At 50.2% G+C, this 22,746-nt stretch overlaps 11 protein-coding genes across 11 annotated transcripts; 5 read left to right on the top strand and 6 right to left on the bottom strand.

Annotated features, from left to right (window-relative positions):
* The first annotated feature begins 283 nt into the window (after nt 1-283).
* Nucleotides 284-1,836, top strand: BT62DRAFT_939386 (scamp-domain-containing protein). The gene is made up of 11 exons (XM_043187712.1): nt 284-493; nt 546-746; nt 799-982; nt 1,039-1,083; nt 1,136-1,160; nt 1,209-1,227; nt 1,278-1,326; nt 1,375-1,392; nt 1,445-1,577; nt 1,633-1,674; nt 1,722-1,836. The coding sequence occupies exons 1-11, from the start codon at nt 337-339 to the stop codon at nt 1,773-1,775; spliced, it is 927 nt and encodes a 308-aa protein (XP_043045948.1). The 5' UTR covers nt 284-336; the 3' UTR covers nt 1,776-1,836.
* A 274-nt stretch (nt 1,837-2,110) lies between these two features.
* On the top strand, nt 2,111-5,018 carry BT62DRAFT_925006 (polyadenylate binding protein). The gene is made up of 8 exons (XM_043184695.1): nt 2,111-2,162; nt 2,212-2,517; nt 2,578-2,654; nt 2,710-2,761; nt 2,813-2,906; nt 2,963-3,157; nt 3,209-4,440; nt 4,493-5,018. The coding sequence occupies exons 2-8, from the start codon at nt 2,300-2,302 to the stop codon at nt 4,644-4,646; spliced, it is 2,022 nt and encodes a 673-aa protein (XP_043045947.1). The 5' UTR covers nt 2,111-2,162; nt 2,212-2,299; the 3' UTR covers nt 4,647-5,018.
* Nucleotides 4,893-6,698, bottom strand: BT62DRAFT_1582 (S-adenosyl-L-methionine-dependent methyltransferase). Its single transcript, XM_043179886.1, has 9 exons — nt 6,337-6,698; nt 6,258-6,279; nt 6,103-6,202; nt 6,023-6,053; nt 5,872-5,943; nt 5,797-5,817; nt 5,640-5,727; nt 5,286-5,583; nt 4,893-5,230 (listed from the first exon to the last, which is right to left on the bottom strand). Exons 1-9 carry the CDS (start codon nt 6,459-6,461, stop codon nt 5,028-5,030), a joined length of 960 nt encoding a protein of 319 aa, XP_043045946.1. The 5' UTR covers nt 6,462-6,698; the 3' UTR covers nt 4,893-5,027.
* A 189-nt stretch (nt 6,699-6,887) lies between these two features.
* Nucleotides 6,888-9,256, bottom strand: BT62DRAFT_958312 (WD40 repeat-like protein; the record flags this gene model as incomplete). Its single annotated transcript, XM_043188446.1, has 8 exons — nt 6,888-7,077; nt 7,136-7,260; nt 7,314-7,507; nt 7,573-8,154; nt 8,207-8,353; nt 8,406-8,851; nt 8,901-9,075; nt 9,119-9,256. The coding sequence occupies 8 exons, from the start codon at nt 9,254-9,256 to the stop codon at nt 6,971-6,973; spliced, it is 1,914 nt and encodes a 637-aa protein (XP_043045945.1). The 3' UTR covers nt 6,888-6,970.
* Nucleotides 9,257-9,351: 95 nt separating this feature from the next.
* BT62DRAFT_977136 (signal recognition particle protein) lies at nt 9,352-11,469 on the top strand (the record flags this gene model as incomplete). The annotated part of the gene is made up of 9 exons (XM_043189258.1): nt 9,352-9,429; nt 9,478-9,642; nt 9,700-9,798; nt 9,849-10,194; nt 10,246-10,354; nt 10,404-10,652; nt 10,713-11,024; nt 11,073-11,296; nt 11,348-11,469. The coding sequence occupies 9 exons, from the start codon at nt 9,352-9,354 to the stop codon at nt 11,467-11,469; spliced, it is 1,704 nt and encodes a 567-aa protein (XP_043045944.1).
* A 126-nt stretch (nt 11,470-11,595) lies between these two features.
* BT62DRAFT_2213 (Rho family guanine nucleotide exchange factor) lies at nt 11,596-14,145 on the top strand. The gene is made up of 3 exons (XM_043180111.1): nt 11,596-11,889; nt 11,939-13,304; nt 13,356-14,145. The coding sequence occupies exons 1-3, from the start codon at nt 11,721-11,723 to the stop codon at nt 13,738-13,740; spliced, it is 1,920 nt and encodes a 639-aa protein (XP_043045943.1). The 5' UTR covers nt 11,596-11,720; the 3' UTR covers nt 13,741-14,145.
* Nucleotides 14,146-14,776: 631 nt separating this feature from the next.
* BT62DRAFT_878844 (uncharacterized protein) lies at nt 14,777-15,421 on the bottom strand (the record flags this gene model as incomplete). The annotated part of the gene is given in 4 exon segments (XM_043182564.1): nt 14,777-14,905; nt 14,953-15,123; nt 15,135-15,285; nt 15,330-15,421. 4 exon segments carry the CDS (start codon nt 15,419-15,421, stop codon nt 14,777-14,779), a joined length of 543 nt encoding a protein of 180 aa, XP_043045942.1.
* Nucleotides 15,422-15,481: 60 nt separating this feature from the next.
* On the top strand, nt 15,482-16,671 carry BT62DRAFT_925001 (uncharacterized protein). Its single transcript, XM_043184694.1, has 4 exons — nt 15,482-15,560; nt 15,616-15,996; nt 16,053-16,174; nt 16,222-16,671. The coding sequence occupies exons 1-4, from the start codon at nt 15,493-15,495 to the stop codon at nt 16,518-16,520; spliced, it is 870 nt and encodes a 289-aa protein (XP_043045941.1). The 5' UTR covers nt 15,482-15,492; the 3' UTR covers nt 16,521-16,671.
* A 657-nt stretch (nt 16,672-17,328) lies between these two features.
* On the bottom strand, nt 17,329-17,791 carry BT62DRAFT_998477 (uncharacterized protein; the record flags this gene model as incomplete). Its single annotated transcript, XM_043190727.1, has 2 exons — nt 17,329-17,557; nt 17,610-17,791. The coding sequence occupies 2 exons, from the start codon at nt 17,789-17,791 to the stop codon at nt 17,329-17,331; spliced, it is 411 nt and encodes a 136-aa protein (XP_043045940.1).
* A 261-nt stretch (nt 17,792-18,052) lies between these two features.
* Nucleotides 18,053-20,332, bottom strand: BT62DRAFT_958299 (WD40 repeat-like protein). Its single transcript, XM_043188445.1, has 12 exons — nt 20,293-20,332; nt 19,989-20,238; nt 19,603-19,939; nt 19,412-19,557; nt 19,323-19,364; nt 18,986-19,275; nt 18,714-18,937; nt 18,578-18,666; nt 18,464-18,529; nt 18,377-18,418; nt 18,297-18,331; nt 18,053-18,248 (listed from the first exon to the last, which is right to left on the bottom strand). Exons 1-12 carry the CDS (start codon nt 20,310-20,312, stop codon nt 18,146-18,148), a joined length of 1,644 nt encoding a protein of 547 aa, XP_043045939.1. The 5' UTR covers nt 20,313-20,332; the 3' UTR covers nt 18,053-18,145.
* A 134-nt stretch (nt 20,333-20,466) lies between these two features.
* On the bottom strand, nt 20,467-22,615 carry BT62DRAFT_983509 (uncharacterized protein). Its single transcript, XM_043189790.1, has 10 exons — nt 22,532-22,615; nt 22,312-22,460; nt 22,243-22,256; nt 22,099-22,194; nt 22,022-22,048; nt 21,871-21,968; nt 21,808-21,816; nt 21,244-21,744; nt 21,042-21,185; nt 20,467-20,978 (listed from the first exon to the last, which is right to left on the bottom strand). Exons 1-10 carry the CDS (start codon nt 22,546-22,548, stop codon nt 20,690-20,692), a joined length of 1,344 nt encoding a protein of 447 aa, XP_043045938.1. The 5' UTR covers nt 22,549-22,615; the 3' UTR covers nt 20,467-20,689.
* Between the last annotated feature and the right edge of the window lie 131 nt (nt 22,616-22,746).

The raw sequence follows: 22,746 nt of genomic DNA, 5'->3' as shown, positions 1-22,746 counted from the left end.
TTTTCCCTCGATTTGATTCTATATCAGGGTTAAAACGTGTCAAAATTCGTGCCCGATTACCAAATGCACCTTGGTCCGAGGGACGATTGAAATTGATGGCTACCAGTGGTTACGCTATAACATCCCTCCTACAGCAGGCCTCGAGGCTTGCGTTAAGTAGGTATCCATGCGAGATTTTGCCATGTTGTAAGTTCCATGAGAAAACGGACGCTCTATTCTGGCGGCATGAATGCTCGAGGCATCCGTCGGATTTGCCTCGTTCCCGATCCTCCCTCCATCTGATCGATGCAAATTTTAGCGCCGATGCTCAGGCAGTGATTCGCGCGGACGGGTCGGATGCTGTGCGCGATGCAGCATCGGTTGACGCATTCGAACCGTGGCGGCCGTCGGCATCCACGTGGCCTTGTTTGTTCCCTCTGGTGCAAACACGTACTGTTATTGCTCGGGGTTAGGGTTAACTGCATACTTCCATTTGACACCATCCTGAACATGAGTGCATCTATTTCTGTTCCTTTATTATTCTCCCCGTACTCACCTTTCGTCAGGCTACGCTCAGAATCCGTTTGCCTCCACCCATTCCCTGGACACAAATCCATTCGATGACCCGACTCCACCGCAGTCACAGAGTACTGACACTCGTTTGGAGGAGCTGCAACAACGCGAGCTCGACCTAGAGCGACGCGAACAGGAACTCAATAGAAAGGCTGAGCATATAAGGCAGCATGGCAAGAACAACTGGCCGCCTTGTTAGTTTTCTCTGCAGTCGTCTTTGTTCCTCTGACTTCCACGTACTTCCAGTTTTTCCCTTGATTTTCCATTCTATCCCGGAAGAAATACCGGAGGCATCGCAGCCTCTTATAACCCGTCTATATCAGCTATGGCTGGTGCTTCTTGGCACACTTGTCCTCAATATGATCGCCTGTATTTTCATCCTTATTGCTGGTTCCTCTGATGGTGGGCGCGACGTCGGCGCCAGTATAGGGTGAGTCCCTGTGCTTCCTCTGCCGTAACTCATGTTCACCTTGCGATTCCCCGCAGTTACTTGTTCGTAATTTCCGTCACCTCCTTTCTTCTCTGGTATCGGTATGTGTGTCCGCAGTCCTTCGATGGCGCCTCTCTAACCGCCTCGCAAAAGCCCGATTTACAACGGTTACATGAAGGTGTGTGTCTCTGCCAGTGCGTCGTCGCATAATCTCACGCGATTACAGGAACAAGCCTTGTATTATTGTGTGTACTGTATAATCTGCTTTTGTCAATAGTGTCTTATGCTTTCTTAGACCTTTACTTCTTCTTTGGCGGGTTCCATCTCCTATTCAGCATCTACATGTGAGTCACTCTGCCCAACTTGGTGCCCGAAACTTATTGCCATGATAGGATCATCGGAGTACCTAGGTAACCGACATGTTTCTCGCCGAGTTGCACTGCGTCTCATTTCTCCTCGCAGCACTGGTTCTGCTGGCCTTATCCAGACGATTCAGATGTTTGTAAACCACCACTGGGTAGCTGCAATCTTGGGCTTGGTGGCTACAATAGGCTGGATCATTCAAGGTGTCGGTAATGCCTTCTATTACCGCCAGGTAAAGTTCGGTTTTATGTGTTATTTTTTGCGACTTACCTCAATCGACCATACAGATCTATGCACACCACACTGTCGCAGGGCATACTATGGAGAAGGCAAGATTTTTCGCCTCGTGTCCCTGCACCGCGCTGACTTTCTTTAGGCCAAAACGGAGCTGGCCTCCCACGGCGCGAAAGCATACTTCACACGGGGTTGAGTTGCGCCCCTCAGTTGCAAGCTCGAGCGTCTGTTCCTTATCTTGAATTATATTCTGGAGCATGTACTGTTTGTTCTTAGAAGTAAAAATCTATTGGACTTTGTATCATTGTACTTTGGTCAAAGGCTGATGTGTTTTTATCCGTGGCTGGCCCAAGAAGGCAAATGATCAATGCGTTGTAGCTGAGTTTGAAATTTGAATTGCTTTGAATCGAAAAGCGGTCCTTTGTTTTTCTTCATCCACCATCATCTAAAGGTCAGTACGTCCTTGTCGTCGTCCTCGTCCTCGCTGATGCAGAATTTTACCTCCCCTTTCAGCTAAAAAGCCGATAAAAAACATAAAAAACCTTTTTTTATCCACAAGCGGTTGTCTTGTTGCTCCTCCTGTGTATGTCCTAATCGTTGACTCCTCTACTTTTCGTTGACCTCAAAAGCAGTCGCAGAAAAGTTCATATAGCAGTAACGACCCCCCAATTCCCATAAAAAGCCCAAATTTTATTTGTTTGGAAAAAGAAACTTTCTGTCATGTCCACTCCTGCTGTCGTCGAAGCCGTTGCACCCGTTCCCGAAGTAGCCCAGCCTGCTGTTGTAGCTATGGCATCTCCAGCGCCCTCCGCTCCAACTTACGCCCCCCAGACGACTTCGTCGGCTCCGAGTGCTTCACTCTATGTTGGAGAGCTAGACTCTACTGTCACGGAGGCTATGTTATTCGAGATCTTCAATATGATTGGCCCTGTAGCCAGGTTCGTCGATTTTTTGCCGTTATATGCGCCGTATAGGATCTCAAATTATGCCCGAATTAGCATCCGTGTCTGCCGTGATGCTGTTACACGTCGCTCCCTTGGCTACGCCTATGTTAATTATCTCAACACTGCTGATGGTGTGTACCTCCGTGGTCTACTATTGAAGTGGTCTAAATTAATGCATTCTTCTAGGTGAGCGCGCTCTCGAGCAGCTCAATTATTCATTGATCAAAAACCGCGCATGGTCCGTCTGAGTTGATTTTACCTAGCTTGGTCTGAATAATAGCACCTTTAGCCGTATCATGTGGTCTCAGCGTGACCCCGCCCTTCGCAAGACTGGTCAAGGCAACATTTTCATCAAAAACCTCGACGAGTTGATCGACAACAAGGTGTGTATTGATTATCTTCGTCGACAGAGTGCGATTGTTCAACAATGGCGTTGCAGGCTCTTCATGACACCTTTGCTGCTTTCGGGAATGTCCTGTCTTGCAAGGTCGCTACCGATGAACAAGGCCGATCCAAGGGATATGGTTTCGTGCACTATGAGACCGCTGAGGCTGCAGAGAGCGCCATCAAGGCCGTTAATGGCATGCTACTTAATGACAAGAAGGTTTACGTAGGGCACCACATCTCTCGCAAGGTACGTCTATCTCCTTTGACTGAGATTCTGTTTAATCAGTGATCGTCGCAGGAACGCCAATCCAAGCTTGACGAGATGAAGGCCCAATTCACCAACCTCTACGTCAAGAACATTTCTTTCGAAGTCACGACCGAGGAATTTGATAAACTCTTCCAACAATTTGGAGCGGTTACTTCTGCTGTGATCCAGGCCGATGACGAGGGCAAGAGCAAGGGTTTCGGATTTGTCAATTTTGAGACCCATGAAGCTGCTCAGAAGGCTGTCGAGACCCTTCATGACACTGAGCTCTACGGTCAGAAGTTGTTCGTCTCCCGTGCACAGAAGAAGGCAGAACGGGAAGAAGAGCTGCGCAAATCGTACGAGCAGGCTAAGATGGAGAAGCTTAGCAAGTATCAGGGTGTCAACCTGTACATCAAGAATTTGGAGGACGACGTCGATGATGACAAGCTTCGTGCCGAGTTCGAGCCTTTCGGTACTGTCACGAGCTGCAAAGTTATGCGTGATGACAAGGGAACTTCTAAAGGCTTTGGCTTTGTGTGTTATGCATCTCCCGATGAGGCCACCAAGGCCGTCGCTGAGATGAATAACAAGATGATTGGTTCGAAACCCCTGTACGTCTCGCTTGCTCAGCGCCGTGAAGTTCGCAGGCAGCAATTGGAAAGTCAGATTGCTCAGCGAAACCAGATCAGGATGCAACAAGCTGCAACTGCTGGTATTCCTGGAGGGTATATGAATGGGCCCATGTACTACCCGCCTGGTCCTGGGTATCCTCCTCAGGGTCGTGGTATGATGGGATATGGTCAGCCTGGAATGTTGCCACCCCGTCCTCGCTATGCTCCCGCCAATGGGCAGGTTCCTGGTATGCCCCTCCCTGCGCCTTTCGGCCAACCACCCCCGCAGGGCTACGGCATGCCAGGCTACCCTGGAGGCGGTCGTGGCGGTGGACCTCGTCCTTCTGCAGGACGCACCTCCCCTCCCATGCCTGCTGCGCCTCTCCCCCGCGCTAATGGACCCCCGCCTGTCAACGGCGCTGTTCGTCCTCCTGGTCCACCTCAAGGCCCGCCCCGCCCGCCCGCGGCAGTCCCTGCCCCCGCTGGCCGTGCACCGCCTCAACCACAGGGTTATAAGATTAACCCTCAGACTCGCAACGCTGGTGCAGCTGTTCAACCCGCTCCTCCCGTTTCTGACGCTACTTCTGCACTTACCCAAGCTGCTCTTGCGAGCGCGTCGCCGATGGAACAGAAGCAAATGCTCGGTGAGGTGATCTACATGAAGATTGCATCGTATGTTTTCCGTGGTTTGTCAGTGACGAAGATGCTCATTATCCTTTCCTAGTTCTCAGCCAGAATTGGCCGGCAAGATCACTGGAATGTTACTCGAGATGGACAATGCCGAGCTGCTTCACTTGCTGGAGAACAACGATGCGATGAACAGCAAGGTCAATGAAGCTCTGTCTGTTCTCCATGATTACACTGTCAAGGAGGAGTAAGCTAGGGGCTGCCATGGTATATTTTGGACCACTTTTGGATCCGTCCTTTCGTTTTTGTTTGATGTCAATCGCCCCTGCACTCGCCCGCTTTGATACGTTTTCATTGATCATCTTGACTGTCCTTGTCTTGATCCATCTTGTACATCATCGTCATATGCTGTCCTAGGGTTTGGATATGTGTCGTTCCTTCCGTGTGTACTTTTTAGACAGGAACAGAGGTGAACAACTGCTTTATGATTACGACGTGTGATATTGGATTTCAGGACACCACCACCACCACCGCAAGTGGTGGGTTGCTGATGCATTATTAGGCAGAACCTAAGTAACGGTATATGGTCCGTAAGTAGATAATAAATGCATATGATACTTTATAATGACGAGCTACAGGCGCTTCGAGGCGTGGACAATGTTGATACGACATGATAAGTTTACAGAAGGGTGGTATAGGTCGTGTTGGGCATCCGCTACGAGGCTTCTAACTGTCGTCTCCGGAAGTCCAACAGTAAGAAAAAAGGGACGTAGGGCCGGAAGCAACAGCTCGTAATCCATCCATTGCAGCTGTCCAACAGTCAAAGCTACAGGCTCTAGAATAATCGTCAATATAAATTGTTGTTATTGGGAGGCTGAAAAAGGGCTCACCCCTAGGCCAAGAACCGACTGGAATGTTGCCTTCCCGTCTAACAATATTTTCAAACATTCCGGTAGAGACAAGCAGATCTGCCATGCGTTGCGGGACAGTAGGGTCTATTCTCTGGCGACGGAGGCAAGTATGATATGTTTCCCAAAAGGTGAACCAGCCCGATGCGTCGGGTTGAGAGGAGACAGCTGGTGAAGAGGGATCAATGGTTGGGGTGAGGTCTGGTTCTATAAGAATGACCAGACCGCCAGGGCGGAGCAGACGCGAGACTTCACGCAAGAATCGAGGGTAATTATGTATCTGCAAAAACGAGGTCAGATCGTGACTTGGGAAATAGGGCGCCTGAATTTACCTACCCCCATAAACATCGAGCGAGCATGAATGAGATCGAAATAACCGTCTGGGTAAGGAATGGATCGTTGGTCCAAGTCACAAAGTTCAAAGCTGCAGGAAAGAGGGAGAAGAGGGAAGTTTAGGACACGACATGACGGCGCAGAGACCGATATTTCTCACGTGCAGTTGGGCGGGACATCGCTATTGGTGCTGGTGAGCACAGAGGCGACGAATGTGGATTTCTGAGAGGCATACCGGGGCTGAATTGGGGCCAAGTCGATACCAATGACTTCTGCGCGAGGAAATTCGTCTGCCATTTCTATGGCCCTGAACAGAAAAGAAAGCAGGAACCTCGTCAATCCCCCCTCTACGGTTGATCATTGGATGCAGACGAAAATAAGCATACCAAAGACCCCCTCCTGTTCCTAAATCAAGAACTAGACGGATCATCAGGCCTGTGAATTCGATTTTCGCTGATGAACTGACCTCGACGCTGTTGTCCGAACTGCAAGGCTTCTCTTACGGGACCGACATAATTTTGGCCGCCAAACACGAACTTGAGCATCCGATGGTGGTATTCAGAACGCTGGACGGCAGGACGCGTAAGATAAAAGAGGTAGGTGTGAAAGTGAGTGGCTTGCCTTGACTTCGTCGCGATCGGAGCTGGTATACACGTGAGGGGGTAGATGAATAACGCGTAAGGGGGAGAAGAGGACGCACGGAAGCAAATAGGACGTGTTCAAAGTGTTCAGCGATCGACCATGTACATGGCGAAAGAATTCAGAGTCGTCATCTCCGACATACGTTAATTCCTCCCCAGTTGGAGGGACAGGCTGGCGCAACATACATACAGGAGGGAGATTTTACATACTTTCGCGCCTGTTTAAACAAGTCCTTTTGACCCTCCGACTCGGGAAAATGCACAGGCTTCGATTGGGACCACTTGAGTATATTGTCACGTCACACTCGGCCTTTCTGTTAGGCTTTGTTGCCGTTATTGGCTGATGAGAACAATTCACGCTATTCGGGGGCGTTGTGGCAGGAGAAAAGAGGCGAAGACACACTAAGAAGACAAATGTACGGTCTAGATCTCAAGCATTTGTTTTTTGATGTCGAAGAGTCCGGCGAAGCCTCCCAGTCCTATATTGAACTTCATTATTGACAGGTCGTTCTGTTCCTCGGATGCTCACTTCTCAATACACACTCGGAGGCTAATTATGCGCGCGATGGAGCAGTTTGTGATCCTCATGACTTGGCGGCGGGCATGTAAAAAATCTTACAACTTGAGATCCAAACAATGACGAAGAGACTAGTCGGTCTGCCCTTAAGGTCCAAATTGCGGCGTTGTGAACTGTTATTGAACATGCTTTATGTCATGCACAAATACTGTCCGTGTGGACTCCCCATGCCACCCGCGGTTGCTACTAGCACTTACTAAGAATCTGCCTCCAGGATCGACCACTATTCGCATTGTGAGCCAGACAGATCCTATCGGAAAAACACCAAAGAAGGGACCCACAAAGATTAGAGATGTACCCTCCGTGGTGGCCCGGTATGATCTTGAACTGCATCCCAGCCTTGGGTCTGCCAGAGTCAGATTCAACAACATCCACGTTCCACAGACGCAGATTATCGATGGACGCGCTGTTCCGAAGTCAAGGCATCTCTTGCTCGTGTCCAGGTACGAGACCACTTACCAGGCGATATGTTTGTTATCTGGAAAGGCGACGACACATGAAACTACTCCGGAGCTTGGTGGGTTTCTCAGGGTTTTCAGAAGCCTGGGGGTGGAGGTAGGACCCGAACGACCAAGCTGGCGTACATCCCAGACGTCAACGGTCCCGTTACGCCTTCCGGCATATATTTGGCCGCCGTCCGCAGACCAGCATGCCTGTGACGGAATAATATGTCAAAATCAATCTGTGCCCTTCCGGAGCCATAGCATAGCATCCGCACCGACAAGCACCAGGGTGGAGTCTTTTCATTCATCCAGAGTCTCCCTACTCCTGCGCCCGCCCCGTTCACTCTTTTGTCCCAAACGATCACCTGGCCATCTATAGACGCCGTCAATAAAATATCCGCCGAGAATTTTATATAGCTCTCAGGATCGAGCAAGGGGGGCGCATTCTTGGAGGGTGCTATTAAGCCGAAATTGGGACGCGGGGGTTGTTGGGGCTGTTGGGGCTGGGCTGGCGGAGGAACAGCTAGTCCCGTAGCCCCGTTTGCCGAGGCTCGCCATTTGTTTTGGGCCCTGCCCTGCGTATCGTTCTCCGGTTCGTCGAAGAGGTCATCGAAAGATCCATCTGATTGAGATGGTGAATCAGGTGCAGATGCAGCTGGTGGCACGGGTTGTGGCGCCATCGCAGGTGCCGATGCAGTGGTACCTTCGTCTGGTAAAGTTTCGGTTTCGGGCCGGGTGATGGCTGCAGGTCCTGCCTCTGCAAATACCGCATTTGTCGGCCGCACCGCAACTCCTGTGAGCTGGGCACCATGAGACGTGAAGTTTCTTATCTTCTGGCCTGTATTAAGGTCCCACAGCTGTTGAAATCCGGTTCACTACGTTCCGGATTCCAGTCATGCAACGACTTACAAGCGCGTCACCATCCCATCCAGCACTGAAGAATCCCTTTTCATCATGGTCTAGAGATAGCGCAGATACGGGCCCGCGATGACCACTCATGACATGACATAAACGTCCAGGATCATGCCTCACCGTATACAGGCTGATGGGGCCAGACTGTTGCTTGCTCGTTAGTGAGGCGAATTTGGGAGAAAAATGGAAAACGCACGTCGCTTCCCGCAAGAGCCCACAGCGCGTCTGAATGCATCGCTAAACAATATACCGGCGACAACCCTGTCTCATCCTCGGCCGAAGCAGTCGACACGTCTGGAGGCGTTGGATTCTCCCACCAGAAACGGAGCTGCCCAGATTTCATGATTCCCTCCACAACACCAGAGTGATGTCTTTGTGGCGCCGTCAGGAAGTTCTTTCCGTTAAGCGCCGTAAAAATATCGTAGTCACGGATATAACCATCATCAGATCCAGTGAGAAGATGCGTCATGCAGTGAGAAGAGGCGAGTGCATGGATGGGAACCGGGTGGGGTATTGCACATACAGCCTCGACGATACATGTACGATAAATGGGTACGTCAGAGCCTCTCGGATAGTAGAGAGCTCTTTTCCGAGCTCGGGCAGGCGAAAGAGATCGCTTGCGAACCAAGGGTGGTGAGGCATCTATTATTCACGTCAATACGATGGAACGAAAGGACGACCCGTCACCCACGTTTGACAGAAGATGAATGGGATTGGGATTCAGGTGACAGTAAGGACGCGTTCTGGACTGAGCTTTGCTGTGAGGGTATCTCGCTCGGTTGCACGTCTCTTGAAGGCTCTGACTCCTCCTCCTCGTCATCGTCGTTATCGTCAAAGAAACCTTCGTCAGTAGAGCTAGAAGAATCCTTGCAGAGAATAAAACATAGCACAGAAATACAGACAGCGAACACGCACATCATCGCCGTCTTCAGTGGCTTCTTCGTTTATGGCATCGAACAGCTCCTCCTCGAGGTCATTGTCAGCATCTTCCTCGAGGTCGTCTTCATTTTCTTCGAGGACATCGTCTTCAGTGTCTGAGGGTGGCATGATGAAGAACGAGAGTAATTTTTAAACAAGGCTGTATGCACATGATCGCCGCGCGACTTGAATTTGGTGACGTTGCTTGTCTGCCCCTTTCGACCATGGTATTAGCGGACTTGGGCCGCAAGCTCAATGCCGCCCTCTCTTCCCTCAATAGAGCCCCCGTCGTTGATGAGAAAGTCAGTCGCAATTACAGCGCTTCTCCGTGTTCTTGACTCTTTGTTTAGATTCTCGATGCGACTCTGAAAGAAATTACTGCTGCTCTCCTCGAATCGGACGTCAATGTCAAGCTCGTCGCATCTCTGCGACAAAAGGTCAAGGCAAAAGTAAAAGCCGCTCTTGAAAGCGCAGACAAGGCCAAGGAAGCCAACCGGAAGAATCTCATTCAAAAGGTCGTCAGACGCTCTACTACTTTGCCCCGACATTATCCTGAATGTGTATCTCTGTAGGCTGTCTTTGATGAGCTCGTGCACTTGGTGGATCCTGGCGTCGAGCCCTATAAACCAAAGAAGGGGCAGTCGAACGTGATAATGGCCGTCGGTCTGCAGGTGAGCGCACCCTACTTGATTTACTCAAACCGTTTCCAGCCCGGTCCCAGGGTAACGGTAAAACTACGACATGCACAAAGCTTGCTGTACACTACCAAAAACGAGGCTTCAAGTCTGCCATCGTCTGTGCAGATACTTTTCGTGCCGGCGCTTTCGACCAAACACGCCAGTCAGCGACGAAAGCCAAGGTCGCGTACTTTGGATCGTACACGGAGACGGATCCGGTGGTAATCGCTGCTCAGGGTGTTGCAAAGTTTAAAAAAGAGCGGTTTGAAGTTATCATTGTGGATACCTCTGGACGGCATAAGCAGGAGTCGGAGTTGTTCGAGGAAATGGTACAAATCGGTGAAGCAGTCAATCCGAATATGACCGTTCTCATTCTCGACGCTAGCATCGGTGCGTTGCAAACCTTATCAGTAATATACACTAATCTGAACCATTATGTAGGTCAAGCTGCCGAGGCGCAAAGTCGAGCCTTCAAAGAGAGCGCAAACTTCGGAGCAATTATCGTAACTAAGATGGATGGTCATGCGAAGGGTGGAGGCGCCATTTCTGCGTACGTCGTCTCGGGCGCTGAAGCGAACTAAACACTGAACCCTTTCCAGCGTCGCAGCCACAAAGACACCAATAATCTTCCTCGGTGTAGGCGAACATCTACACGATCTGGACCGATTCTCTCCCCAGCCGTTTATATCAAAGCTTTTGGGTCTGGGCGATGTTCAAGGACTCATGGAACACATGCAAGATCTCGCAACACAAAATCCAGACAAGCAAAAGGAAATGGCGAAGAAACTGGAAGAAGGTAAACTAAGTATTCGAGACTGGCGAGAGCAAATATCAAATGTTATGAATATGTCAGTCATATCTTCTCCCGGGAAATTGCCCAGTGCTGACCATCACGGTCCATATCGCAGGGGACCGATAAGCAAAATTGCATCAATGATACCAGGTCTACCTCAGGATTTATTGCAAGGGTCGGATGAGGAGGGAGCGATGAGGATGAAACGGATGATATACATAACGGATAGCATGACAGCGGTGGAACTGGACTCTGACGGTACACCATTCATGGAAATGGGCAAGGATGGCAAGCCGACTGGACTAACGTGGCGTGTGACACGGGTTGCCCGGGGAAGTGGAACGAGCGTACGCGAAGTGGAAGAACTGCTTTGTCAATACCGGATGATGGCGAACATGGCGAAACAAGCAGGTGGGAAGAATGGGTGGTAAGTAAATCCTACTTTTTGATGTTTGAAGGTGACGATGTCTTGAAGGCTGTCGGCGATGCAAAAAATGCAGGCAGCGGCTGGTGGCAAAGGACGTGGAGCGAATGGAATGCCGACGCCTGCTCAGATACAGGCGATGCAGCGGGCTATGCCTCCTGGTATGCTGCAACAGATGCAACGACAGATGCGCAATGGGGGTGGGATGCAAGAGATGATGAAGGCGATGATGCAGGGCCAAGGAGGGGACCAGATGGACATGGAGGAGATGCAGAGTAAGGAAGAACTGTTGCTGCTGTAGTACGGTGGTACTGACGATGTTCCAGGGATGATGGCTTCTATGGGAAACGGGCTGGGTGGATTAGGCGGCTTGGGGGGACTTGGTGGAGGGATGGGAGGGATGGCGGACATGCTCAAGATGATGGGTATGGGCGGGCCGGGACGGTAAAGCGGCGGTATGTATTATTTTGTATATGTAGATTGTAAAATGAAAACCAGGGTAGGGGCGTAACGTTAGAAACCACTTGACTAAGTTTCCTTACATTTTGTCATTTTTGTTTCCTTACCTTTGCCAACATCCGTTCGACGACAAGACTGGAAAAGCGAATACGGTGTGTTAATTAAATCGACGGACACATGGGACGAGGTAACGGTGTGTAACCGTCACACCCGACAGCCGTCGGACCACGACCACCTAGCATGCCTCCTCTTCCAGCGAGGTCGCCTCTACGCCCGCCGCCGCCGCCGAAACAGAGCGAGGCGGTCGTGACGAAGAGACAGCATGCTTTGCAGGAGCTGCTCTCCTCGGAGAAATCGTACGGGTCTGACCTCGCGCTGGTACGGCAGGTACACATACCGCTCGCCCTGGGTGGGTTACTTCCGAGCAATGAGAACGATAAAATTGACGCAGAATGCAGGTCAGCCAATACACCTGGGCGACCAAACCCTAACCTCGACCGTTGACGCTCCGATGACGTCCACCGACGTCAAGCTCATCTTCGGCAACATATCTGACCTTTCTGCCTTTGCCACCCACTTTCATCACGCCCTCAAGGCCGCCATCGATGCTGACACTGTTGGTGCCCTTTTTCTCCGCTCAGTGCCCGACATGGAGCGCCCTTACAAGTCCTACATCGCCCGCCATGAAACCGCCTCCCGCCATCTCCGCTCGCTTCCCGTCACAACCGCCCTCACCGCCTACCACGTTCAAACGCGAACAATCGCCAGCTCCATGTCGCGCGCCTGGGATCTCCATTCGCTCCTTATCAAGCCAGTCCAGCGGCTCCTCAAATACCCTCTGCTGCTCGGAACCATCTATGAGGAAACACCCGACGGTCACCCTGACAAGGGCAATCTCCGTTTGGCAAGGGACGCGGTGCAGGATCTCGCTTTCAGGGTGAACGAGGAGCGCCATAGGGCAGAGGTAGTCAAGGATATGCTCAATCGGAATGTCGTGCGCGTCAAGAGCGTCAAGGGCCCTAGTCCTACTGCCGCCCTGCCTCCCACCGGCGATATGTCAAACTATCACGCCCGTCTGCTGAGAGTTCAGTCCTTTTCCAACCAGCTCGCCCAGAACGTCCTCCACTGGTCGCGTTCAGTGGCCGCGGCTTCCACGCAGCTGCACGCGTTTGCCCACTCATTCGGGAACGTCATTGGTATCTCAACAGAGGTTCAATCAGACTCGTTTGAAGCTTTTATGACGCTCATTAATATACATCTGATACCACTGACAACGACGCTTTCGCAAACATTGAGCAAAGAGCTCCTTACCCCACTTTCCCAACTCTTGGATGCGACCGCCAAGCCCCTTCATCTCGTTGAAACACTACAAAATACTCTACTGCCCCTGCATACCCATCTCATGAATATGCCTGTCTCACACAAGAACCGCCCCTCGGCCGAGCTGCTGAAAGCTTCCGCGGACTATGTAGCTCTCCGGGGAAAGCTTGCAGAAGAGCTGCCTTTGTTCGTGGAAAAGGCTGATCGGGTTCTATGCGGATGCGTCTTTCGACTTGCACGGGCAGAACAAGAGTATTGGAAACAGGTCAATGCTGGTTGGCGAGAACTGTGGGATATGCTAAGCATGGAGCCTGGGAACACGGTCAAGGTTTGGTGGGATCGGTGGGAAGAGGTTGATGCGGTGCTTTCGAGGATGCGATGTGTACAGTTTCGTCCACCGTCTCCATCGTCAGCATATTCTTCTTTGTCCAATGCGACCACGGCAGTTGGGAGTGTCTTGTCATCGTTAGACCCCAAGCGTACGAGCGTCAAGTCCAAGACGCGGTCAGAATTCGAATATGACATGGATGACTCCAAGACTCATGCGCTAGATAGCCTGAGGCCTAAGCTACGCCGGCCGTCAACATCGATGCCATCATTACCACGGAAAAAGAGTTTCCGGCGGAAACTCTCAGACCCGAATGTGAAGGAAAAGGCAAAGGAGGCGCTTTATGTTGTCCGGTCTGTGTACCCGTTTGATCCTCCAAAGAAGAAGTATTTCTATGACTCGCATCCGTTTTTGGCGCTGAATGGACAAGGAGAAGCGCTTGACGTGTTGAAGGAGGCAGGGCATCCAAAGGACCACCTGAGTCGGGGTCTGCTGCTATATGTCGACGATGGTGAGTCGGAAGAGCCCGACTCGCTTTTGTTGGTACGGCGCAAGGCTGGAGGCGAGGTTGGGTGGGCTTTAGCAAGTTATCTCGAGCTGGTAACGATCTAGGTGTGTGGGTTTAGTGCAGCATATTAAGGAATGTAAAGTACATATAATATTCACTCCTACATTTTTCTGTAAAAACATAGAAGTGAGGATTGTCTCGGAGAAGGGAGCACCGTACATGTCTTGTAAACGTTCTGTTCGAATCACAGAGTTTCTACTCATGTTCCGGTTGGCTTCATGGGGTTGCAACCTGAAATGTTGCGCGAGTAGAATGCTCCCAAGGTCTGGATCCATCTTTCTTTGCGTCCGCCTACACGAAGTTCCGCACATACGAGTTTTGCGGATAGAACAAGCCTGCGTGACAGAAGCTAAGGTCCACAACGAGATCATTTGGATATTATCGCTCATTGAAATTCAGGTTTGGGGTCTCGGTTTTGGTACCAAATGAGCAGCCCGTCTCATGCTGTGATATCAAGCTATCCGATTATAGAAATTTGAAGTTGGCGCACCCCATATGTAGGACATAGCCGGACTTTAGCAGAACTAGAGATCCTGATAGATATGAAATCAATGACCGAGGCAAAATGGCGTAAGTACGGAGCACAGGGTACAGATGATAGAGCTTCTTGTGGCATCAACGACCCCTTTACATGCGATAAATGAGGTCAAGTAACGCGACGGGAAAGAGGCGGAGAGTATTATGTTAGCCCAACACACACGAGGCAATAGGGAATAGAAGGAAGCATTGGTCCTAAGATCTGGAGATTGAGTTCACGACTACAAGGTTTTAGTTTCAGGCCCTTAACCACTGTCGTCGTTGTAAGAAGAATGGAAGCCTAATGACGCCGGCAGCGCGCTTAGTGGCGATGATTTCAGAAGAAGTACGAAGTCCCATGTGGATTCGTCGGTGTACCCGCATTAAAAAAAAGACTGAAACTCGTATCCGAGTCCGTTTGTGGCGCTGAAAGGCGCGGGGCATCTGGGGGAGTATCTGAGTTGCATCTGAGATGTTGCATGTGGATAACGAGGATTCGACGGAGCCGACGTCGGCTGGATAGTTCCTGAGCCGCGGTTAGATACTTTTCACTACAGATGTAGATTAAGAATGTCTGCTCTTCCATCTCTTCTTCTCAGCGGACGCTGAAGAGGTGTTGCCAAATATGAAGGACGAAGTGTGTTTATCGACACCGGTGGTCTTGGATATCGAAGACGAATTCCCAAAAACGAGCTATATGCGTGTTATGGCAGGGCTGATAAGAGATGCAGATGGCGTACGATCCAAAGACCCCAGATGGCGATGACACCAGCCGCCACAGAGGTCAGGGTGGCGAGAGAACCGACATCTGTCGTATTGTACGCGAGAAACGATGAGATGAATGAGCACAAGGTGAGTGGGAGTAGAAGGGAGTGCTGCAAACAAGTGAGTGGTACCGAGCATGGAAGAGCCTGGGACATACGTTGAGAACCAAGGCGAGAGCCACAGCGAAGAGGCAGATGCCAAGGTGGAGCATAAGGAACGATTCCAAGGACGTGAGCTCGCGGTGTTCGGAGGCAAAGAAGAGGAGGAGCCAGGGCGATAGTACGAGTGTTCCAGAGGCGATGGTGAGTCTGGAAACAGGTCAGAGGCGAATTGGCGGCAATACTGTACTGACAGGGCAGAGCAGGCCAAGGACCATGTAAATAGCACTGTCGAGTTGTCGTCCTTGGCTGGCTGTTGGTGCTTGGGCGCTGCGACGACGTGCATCTCGTATTCGTCGATCATGGTGGTGGTACTAGTAAGCGGTGATTTCCAAATTAGGGTTGACGATGACTACCATGTCCAAGGTGTACCAGATCGGCTCCCAGTGGCCCGGCTTCCCCGCCATTCGCAACCTCTTCGTCTTGTACGATCCCTTTGTTTTTTTTGTTTTTCAGGAATATCACTCATTCCTCTGCCAGTGGCGACTCGTACAGCTCCGTGCTCACTGCCTACTTTCGTGGTCGCCCAGATATCCGCCCGTCGGCGGCCCTACCCTTGGGAGTGCCGTTTCCTGGCGAGATGGGCGGTCTCTGGAACGAGCCTGACGCACCCAACTGGGTAGGGCACCTTATAACTAAACACTGCCCGCATCCTCGATACAAGCCAGACCAAGAACATGACCCCGAATTTACCGCCAACCCGTTCCTCGTTTACGATTATGCCATCGGCGGCAACACCGTGTCCGGCGTGCAGACACAGGTCAGCTCCTTTCTTGACGGTGCCGGTGCCAAACCCGACTGGGCACTATGGTCGGGGAAGGACAGCTTGTTCGTGACTTGGGTCGGAATCAATGACTGCGCGTCAGTCAGCGTTATTACTTCAGTCGCGCCTTTGTCGTTCACTTTTTCGTTCACAGCTACTCGAGGGATCACAGTGACAATATCAAGACTCTCTTTGACATTCAGCAAAGGCTGTACGATGCTGGCGCTCGCAACTTTCTCTTCATCGATGTGCCGCCCATGCACAAATCACCCGCAAGTGCGCCTACCTTGCCTCATTACACACACGAGCTGATATCAGCCTAGTCTCTTACTACCTTGCCGACTCGGCCAGCGTGTCCTATCACGACTGGAATTCTTGCCTCGCCACGGCACTCAATTCCTTTTCTTCCTCTCATCCCGATACCACCGTCATGCTCTTCTCCTCATACCAGACCTTTTATTCCATCTTTGACAACCCCGTTGACCACGGCTTTGAAGAGAAGGACATCCACAAACGCGGCGGCGCCATCTGGTACGACCACCTCCATCCCACGAGTGCCGTCCACGACATTGTTGCCGCCTTTCTCGCTGACTTTCTCAGTGAAGTTACCCCAGCCAACTAATAGCTTTCAGATGAATGCATATCTTAATATGTCACAAATGTAGAACAGTATAAACACCTCAGTCCCAGCATACTTTTTCCTGAATTCTCTCCGTGTCATGAGTCTACAGTAGTCCGTTATCAGTGCAGTCGTAGTAAAACAAGGATTATACCCGTACGTCACAGTGTTGATCGAACAAGAGACTAATCCGTGCTGGTTCAGAGTACCCAGTCATAGGCTGAGGCACAGGGTATGATTCTGTGTCTCTTGATTTGCTCCATACGAATAATAAATCTGGATTCATCAAAAATTCCGTAGTTGCCTTGAGGTGCAGGCCAAACGTAACATGTCGTCAGGAGGCAGGTATCCAAGCATCTTCGGGGCAAATCAGAAATCATCAATCCATGGAAATAATTTCCTTCTCACTTCGAACCAGATATCCAGTGGCATATTCAGCATGCCCTGAAGAATGTCGCGACGGACCCTCGTTCTGACTATTCCACACAAAGAAAAGCGAAAAGTGTGTCAGGGGAGTAACAAAAAGGCTCAGCTATACGAAGTTAGGCGTCCTTGATATGAGGGGAGGGAGAAGGAGGTGTTCGCCACGCAGCAGTGGCCACTGGCAGCACTTACAGCCAGTCACGTGGACGTGAATACAAAGGCTGGCCGCTTAGCTGCAGCCAGCTTTCCAGAATAACGTGCTTCAACTATACCACCACTCAAAGGACTTGAAGTCAGAGCCAAGATGCTCGGAAAGAAAATCCTGCATTAGCATCTCCCATGGGAGGCCATGATGTGGAATGCAGCGCCCAAAATACCGCAAGGCACGTCAGCAAAGGAAACAGAAAGACGACAACATATTCATTTTCGCCTGTTGAAAAGAAGTACAGCCGTTCTTTATACATGTAAGAACAACATTCTCGCATTCCCAGAGTGACACGATATGAAATGAAAGAGATACGATGCGACGAAAGGCCAGAGACGATGCTAGATGGGAGTATTTTCCCGCATCCGTCGAGTCTGCGCCAGTGATTTTGAGAATGATGTCGTGGCCAGTTCTAGAACTGGCATCAGCTGACAAGTAAAAGATCAAAAAAGAGCAGATGGTACATCAAGTCTTTAATGAGCCAAGTCGTGGAGCGAGTTCCAAAATCTGCACCCAAACGACGTTTGATAGAATATCGATTGTTAAGAACGTCTCCTTCCCCAGCAGGATACAGAAGCACCTGAGGCGTTGGAGAAGATTTCACAGGTAGTCCGACAGTAAAGAAGCGACGAATGCTAGGCAACATGTTCGTTGATGGGAGGGAAACAACGGAAAAAAAAACAATAGCGCCACAAGACACGTAGACGATGTTCAGTCCTCTTCTCCTCATACCAGACCCTTATGTCGCAAATGTAGAACAGTATCCTTCGTCATAGACTTCTCTCAGGCTTAGCAAACAAGTGAGCCAGCCCTAACTGAGCTGAACCAGTAGCAAAATTATGTGTGCTTGCATTCACCTCCAGGACGACTTTGCTTTTCATGCCGAACACTGAACCATGAGACGACTAGACTAACATTGCAGGACCGCATTCATTGAACCAAAAGCTGTTGACAATCTGCATGACGGGAAAAGAGGAACAAAGACAAATCAAAGTACATTCTATTCACGCGCCCAAAGCACACATCGCCCACTTGCGTTGCCACTCACAGCTCGAGCCACGATCTTGGGATGAGAGCATGTAACTGCCTGGACCGCAGAAATCCTAGTCTCGCAGTCAGCAAAGTTCGATTCGCGACAAGACAAGACTTACTGAGTGCTATCAGAAAGCCTTGTGATGAGCTCGCCCTGTTGGCGGTTTAGATGGTTTATGATAGAAACAGGTCCACCAACCTTGCCAGAAAAAATATCTAGTGCATGATTCATGTTCCCAATCTGGGGGTGGGTTAATGGCGCCTAGCTGAAAATCCTTTAACATACCGTAAAATGCGGGTGCGCATCAAGATTCGGAGACCACTGTGCTCGAAGAATCGTCAGCCATTTGCCCTACAGAATTTGAATTCGCTTTTAATACTCGAGAACCACAACACCCACCGTCTGACAATTATGCTTGATACGACTAAACGGCTTAGATGACCCAAACGGACCGGGTTTCTCAAACACGGTGGTATCAAAATTCCAAACTACTTGTCCATCAGCTACGGATATCAATGCGATGGCATTCACTCACGGCGTATAGAGTCATCATAACTCGTACTAACCACACTCCTCCCTCGAGGATCCCAATATGCAGAGCTCACAGACTTTTCATGGCGCCACTCGCCACGCAAGCACCCATGCCCCTTCTTAGACTCCACAAATTTGTTCACACTCTCCAATCCAATCTCTACAACGGAACTATCCGACGAAGTTGGTGGCGTACCCAAGGGCTTCAATTTTCGCACATCCCAGATTCTTTGTTGTTCATCAGTGGTGTTCTGAAAGACAGAAGGCAAAACTTACTTGAGGGAACGGCTGTTACTCGCTGTCAAGACAAACTCTGGTCGCACCGGGTTAACGCTGACACATCCGATCTTCTGGTCAGACAAGCCATACCAGGTGCCCTTTGATTGGTGCTGCCGAAGATCAAGATGCGTCAACCCACCTGCAGCATCTGAAACCCACATCTCGTTCCCGGTGGGCGTCAGATCGATGCTGCAGAGAAGGGTCTCATCAGACGAGAATATCTGACGGGAGACTCCCGTCGTGAAGGAGAGATTACGGATCGTGCAGTCATAGGCACTTGTATAAACCTAAGGAGAATTGAGGAGCTGATGTCGTGTATTAAAGTTGTACGTACAGTGTGAAAGTCGACTGGGTTGAATTTGACACACGAAATAGACTATAAGATTGTCAGCATTAAGATCGAAGGACACCATGCTAACTTACCGACTTTGAAGTAGCGGGCCAATGGACTTGCAATCGCCAATACTTACCGCCCTCCTTGTTGCCGTCATCCACAACATCACCGCCCTCATCCCCCACCTCTTCTGGAGGAGCTTGCGCGTCCCAAATACCCAGCTGACCGTGTTTGTCTACCCGAGTTTAGCTCTTGACAACGGCGCGACGGAGATACTCACCTCCAAAAAAGATAAGGTCCTTCTGCATATCTGGGTGGTAGGCGGCACTATACACGCGGTTCTCCGTCACCTTGGCCCGAGATACGAGGCGCATTCCTTTGAACTCCTTCTTTAAGTCCTCTAGCTCACTCTTCATAATCCGGCCCTCTTCTTCGGCATAAGTACTTGAAACCCCCTTCAAAACATCTGCTAATCGTAACCTCTCCGGAGCATCTTCATCATCCAATGTGGTGGCGAGCTCCAAGTCCTGATGCCTGGGCCTCTTGGCAATTCGCGCGCGTTTCTCTGCTTCGATACGCTCCTCGGCCTCTTTCGCACGCTGCTCCTCCAATTCGGCCTACGTTTTCATAAGGCTTTTTCGAGATCAAAGATGATACACATCGTACCTCGCGCTTCCTCTTCCTCGAAGGACTCTCATTAAGATCAGTCACATTCCGCAGACGTGCAGACTGCCGCCGGACGGTGGGTTCTTGGTCCTCTTTCTTAATTTGCTTCTTTTTTGATGGCTGCACGGGCTTCTTGGTTGCAGATTTCGAGGATTTTGTGGGAAATCCAAGGCCCTCAACAGCTTGCTTGAGCTCAAGTTCTTCAAGCAGAGCACGGTTCCGCGCGATATTGACTTCACGGTCGATTTCGCTGGGATACCAGTAAAGTTTCACGTATACTATGACGACAAGAGGTAGGACTTACTACTGAGAAAGTTTTACCATGATGATGGGTGAAGAACAAGTTCGCTCCACTATCTTGGCCACGCGAGTCAGAAGACGCGTTATGTCACATCCCGTGACCTTCCAGAACGGGCGGTGCCACTGCCAAGGTGGATACAATTAAGAAAACATGGAAAGATTTACTACTACCGGTACTATTACTATAGGTACAGACAGCGTATACCACAGAGCAATGGAACATTGAAATCATCAAGAAACCGTGGACGGGTCGTGAGGTACCAGACTAGTATGACAAGAGAAAGAAAAGGCTACAGTGGACGGGACAAGAGTAACAGTAATATCGCCCGATTAGTGACAAGTAGTGTCCTGGAGCAGAGAGATAGAAAAAGAAGCATGGAAAAGAAAAAGAGTTCCAAAGTCTAGGTCACCTCCAGCACGGCTGTTTCCAGGACCCTGAACATAGTCGAGTCCTTTGACTCCTCTGTCCACCCTACAATTTGTCTCCAGTTAACCGTATTAGCTTCCTTCTCCCCTGCACCGGCAAAGATGCCAACATCATCATCGGAGAGTCCTCGCCAGATAAGAAATAACCGCAGAAACACACATGGGTCTGACGTTACAGAAATATCGATAGCGGCGGCAATCTTTGGAGGAGGAAGGAATCGATAGGCTATATTCTTGTGTGCTGAGAAAGCACCCATATTGGTACTATTAAGAAAGAAGAGTGCAAGAGGTAAATCTTCCGTTCCGATCGAAAGCGAAACCACTCACTTAATAAAATTCGTGCGGGCATAAAGAGACATCCCAAGCTGATCCAACACATTCATGAGGTGAGGAATGAAATCTCGGAAAGACATAGCATATCCGTTACGGGGGGCAATGTAGTCGTTAGGATCCATCATGCCGGGTTCAGGGCTGAAAGAGATTGAATCTGTCAGTAAATGATGGACGTGAATAGGAAGCCGTAACGTACATTGCTTCGTAGTACAAAGCCGTCGACACCATTTCACTTTCAAAGTGCTCCATAGCGCCACCAGGATGAGCTCGCAAGAAGTATTTTACCTTATTATCGGCCACCTGTTCTGCTGGAGGCCACGTAATGCCCAGCTTCCACAGAGGCGAGAAGACGAGAATGACATCACAATATTGCACGTCGGGAGTCAGAAGGCTGAGATGACATCTCGCAGTGGTGGGCTTCGCAGCGACAGCCAGCTTGGTCATGACGCGAGAATCAAACATAAACTCGGGAGTATATTGCTCATTCTGCAGCCGAGTCCCGCTGAACTCCATTTTGTGTGTGTCACCTTGATGGACAATATCAAGTTTACCCCAAAACATGCCGTCAACTGTAGTCCCATCTTCCATCCGAGCCATATCTAGTTCGTCCGACGATACGGTGGTGTCGAGGGCAACGTGTTGGCCGGGCATTAATTCTAGATTGAAGGTCGCCGGCATCTCCAAAACGGGTGGTGGGCTGTGGACGAGAACATCATGGGTTAAGGGTTCATGATCAATATAGAAAAGAACGGCAATTTACGGTGGTGGGCTAGAGAGAAACCCATCTTAGAGTTGGTAGCGCATGGAAGAGAAGTAGACGTACGGTGGTTCATCCGGCGGGGGGGGTGCATCGCTGACAATTTCGACTCGCAAACCCTGGACCCCCATTTGGGCGATTTGAAACGAGTCTTCTCCGGTAAGCTACGAAATCAGTCGTTTGAAACAGTTTTGTGCGGATAGATAAGGTTGCATACATAGATGTAAGGACCGGAAATGAGGCGCTAAAAAGAACTGAGTTGAATGAGATGAAATAGCGCCTGATAGAACTCACAGCAGCGTTCAAAGATGCATACTCTACGGGTATACGAAGAGAAAACATGGCATCGGGTGGCGGTCTTGTCCACTCGCGTGCGACGGCGTCGAGTTCCTTGAAACGATATTAGACGCGACCAAGATAGGGAATTAAGCGACGTACGGCTAGGGTATTGGGCAGCTGTTGTGGTGGCGCTTAGCTCTAGCCCAGAGAAACAGTGGGCCACACAACGCACCATTCGAACAGTCTCCATGTCTTCGAAACATAGTGTCAAGAGGCGCTGTCTAGCAAGAGCCTGTTGTTTCTGCATTTCGTCCTTGTTTTTTCCCTTTAACCTGTTCCATAGACCGCCTTGATGTGGCAGACTGGTGTTGGTCGATCTGATAGGCAGAGAGAGCATGGCGGCGATTGAGATTATAAGTGGGAGAGAGCAGAGGGATGGACGCCTCACGCTGGTGATGCAAGCATGTTCGGTACAGGCGGTTATTGGTGTTTAGTAGAAAGAAAGAGTCATATTCCTGGAAAGGTATCGAAATTTGGGCTTGTTCCGAACACGAGGCAGATGAGGGCAGATGGTATTTGATAGATCTGCGTATCGCAAACAAATCAATATCCATTGAGACTCTATCGAGACAATCAATGAAACAGTTACCGTTTTCAGGGGAA

Source organism: Guyanagaster necrorhizus (assembly GCF_019112545.1).
Source record: "Guyanagaster necrorhizus MCA 3950 unplaced genomic scaffold BT62scaffold_1, whole genome shotgun sequence".
NCBI classification, from domain to species: Eukaryota; Fungi; Basidiomycota; class Agaricomycetes; order Agaricales; family Physalacriaceae; genus Guyanagaster; species Guyanagaster necrorhizus.
The sequence above is the reverse complement of the archived record's forward strand: the minus strand, read 5'-3'. Positions and strand labels throughout refer to the sequence as shown.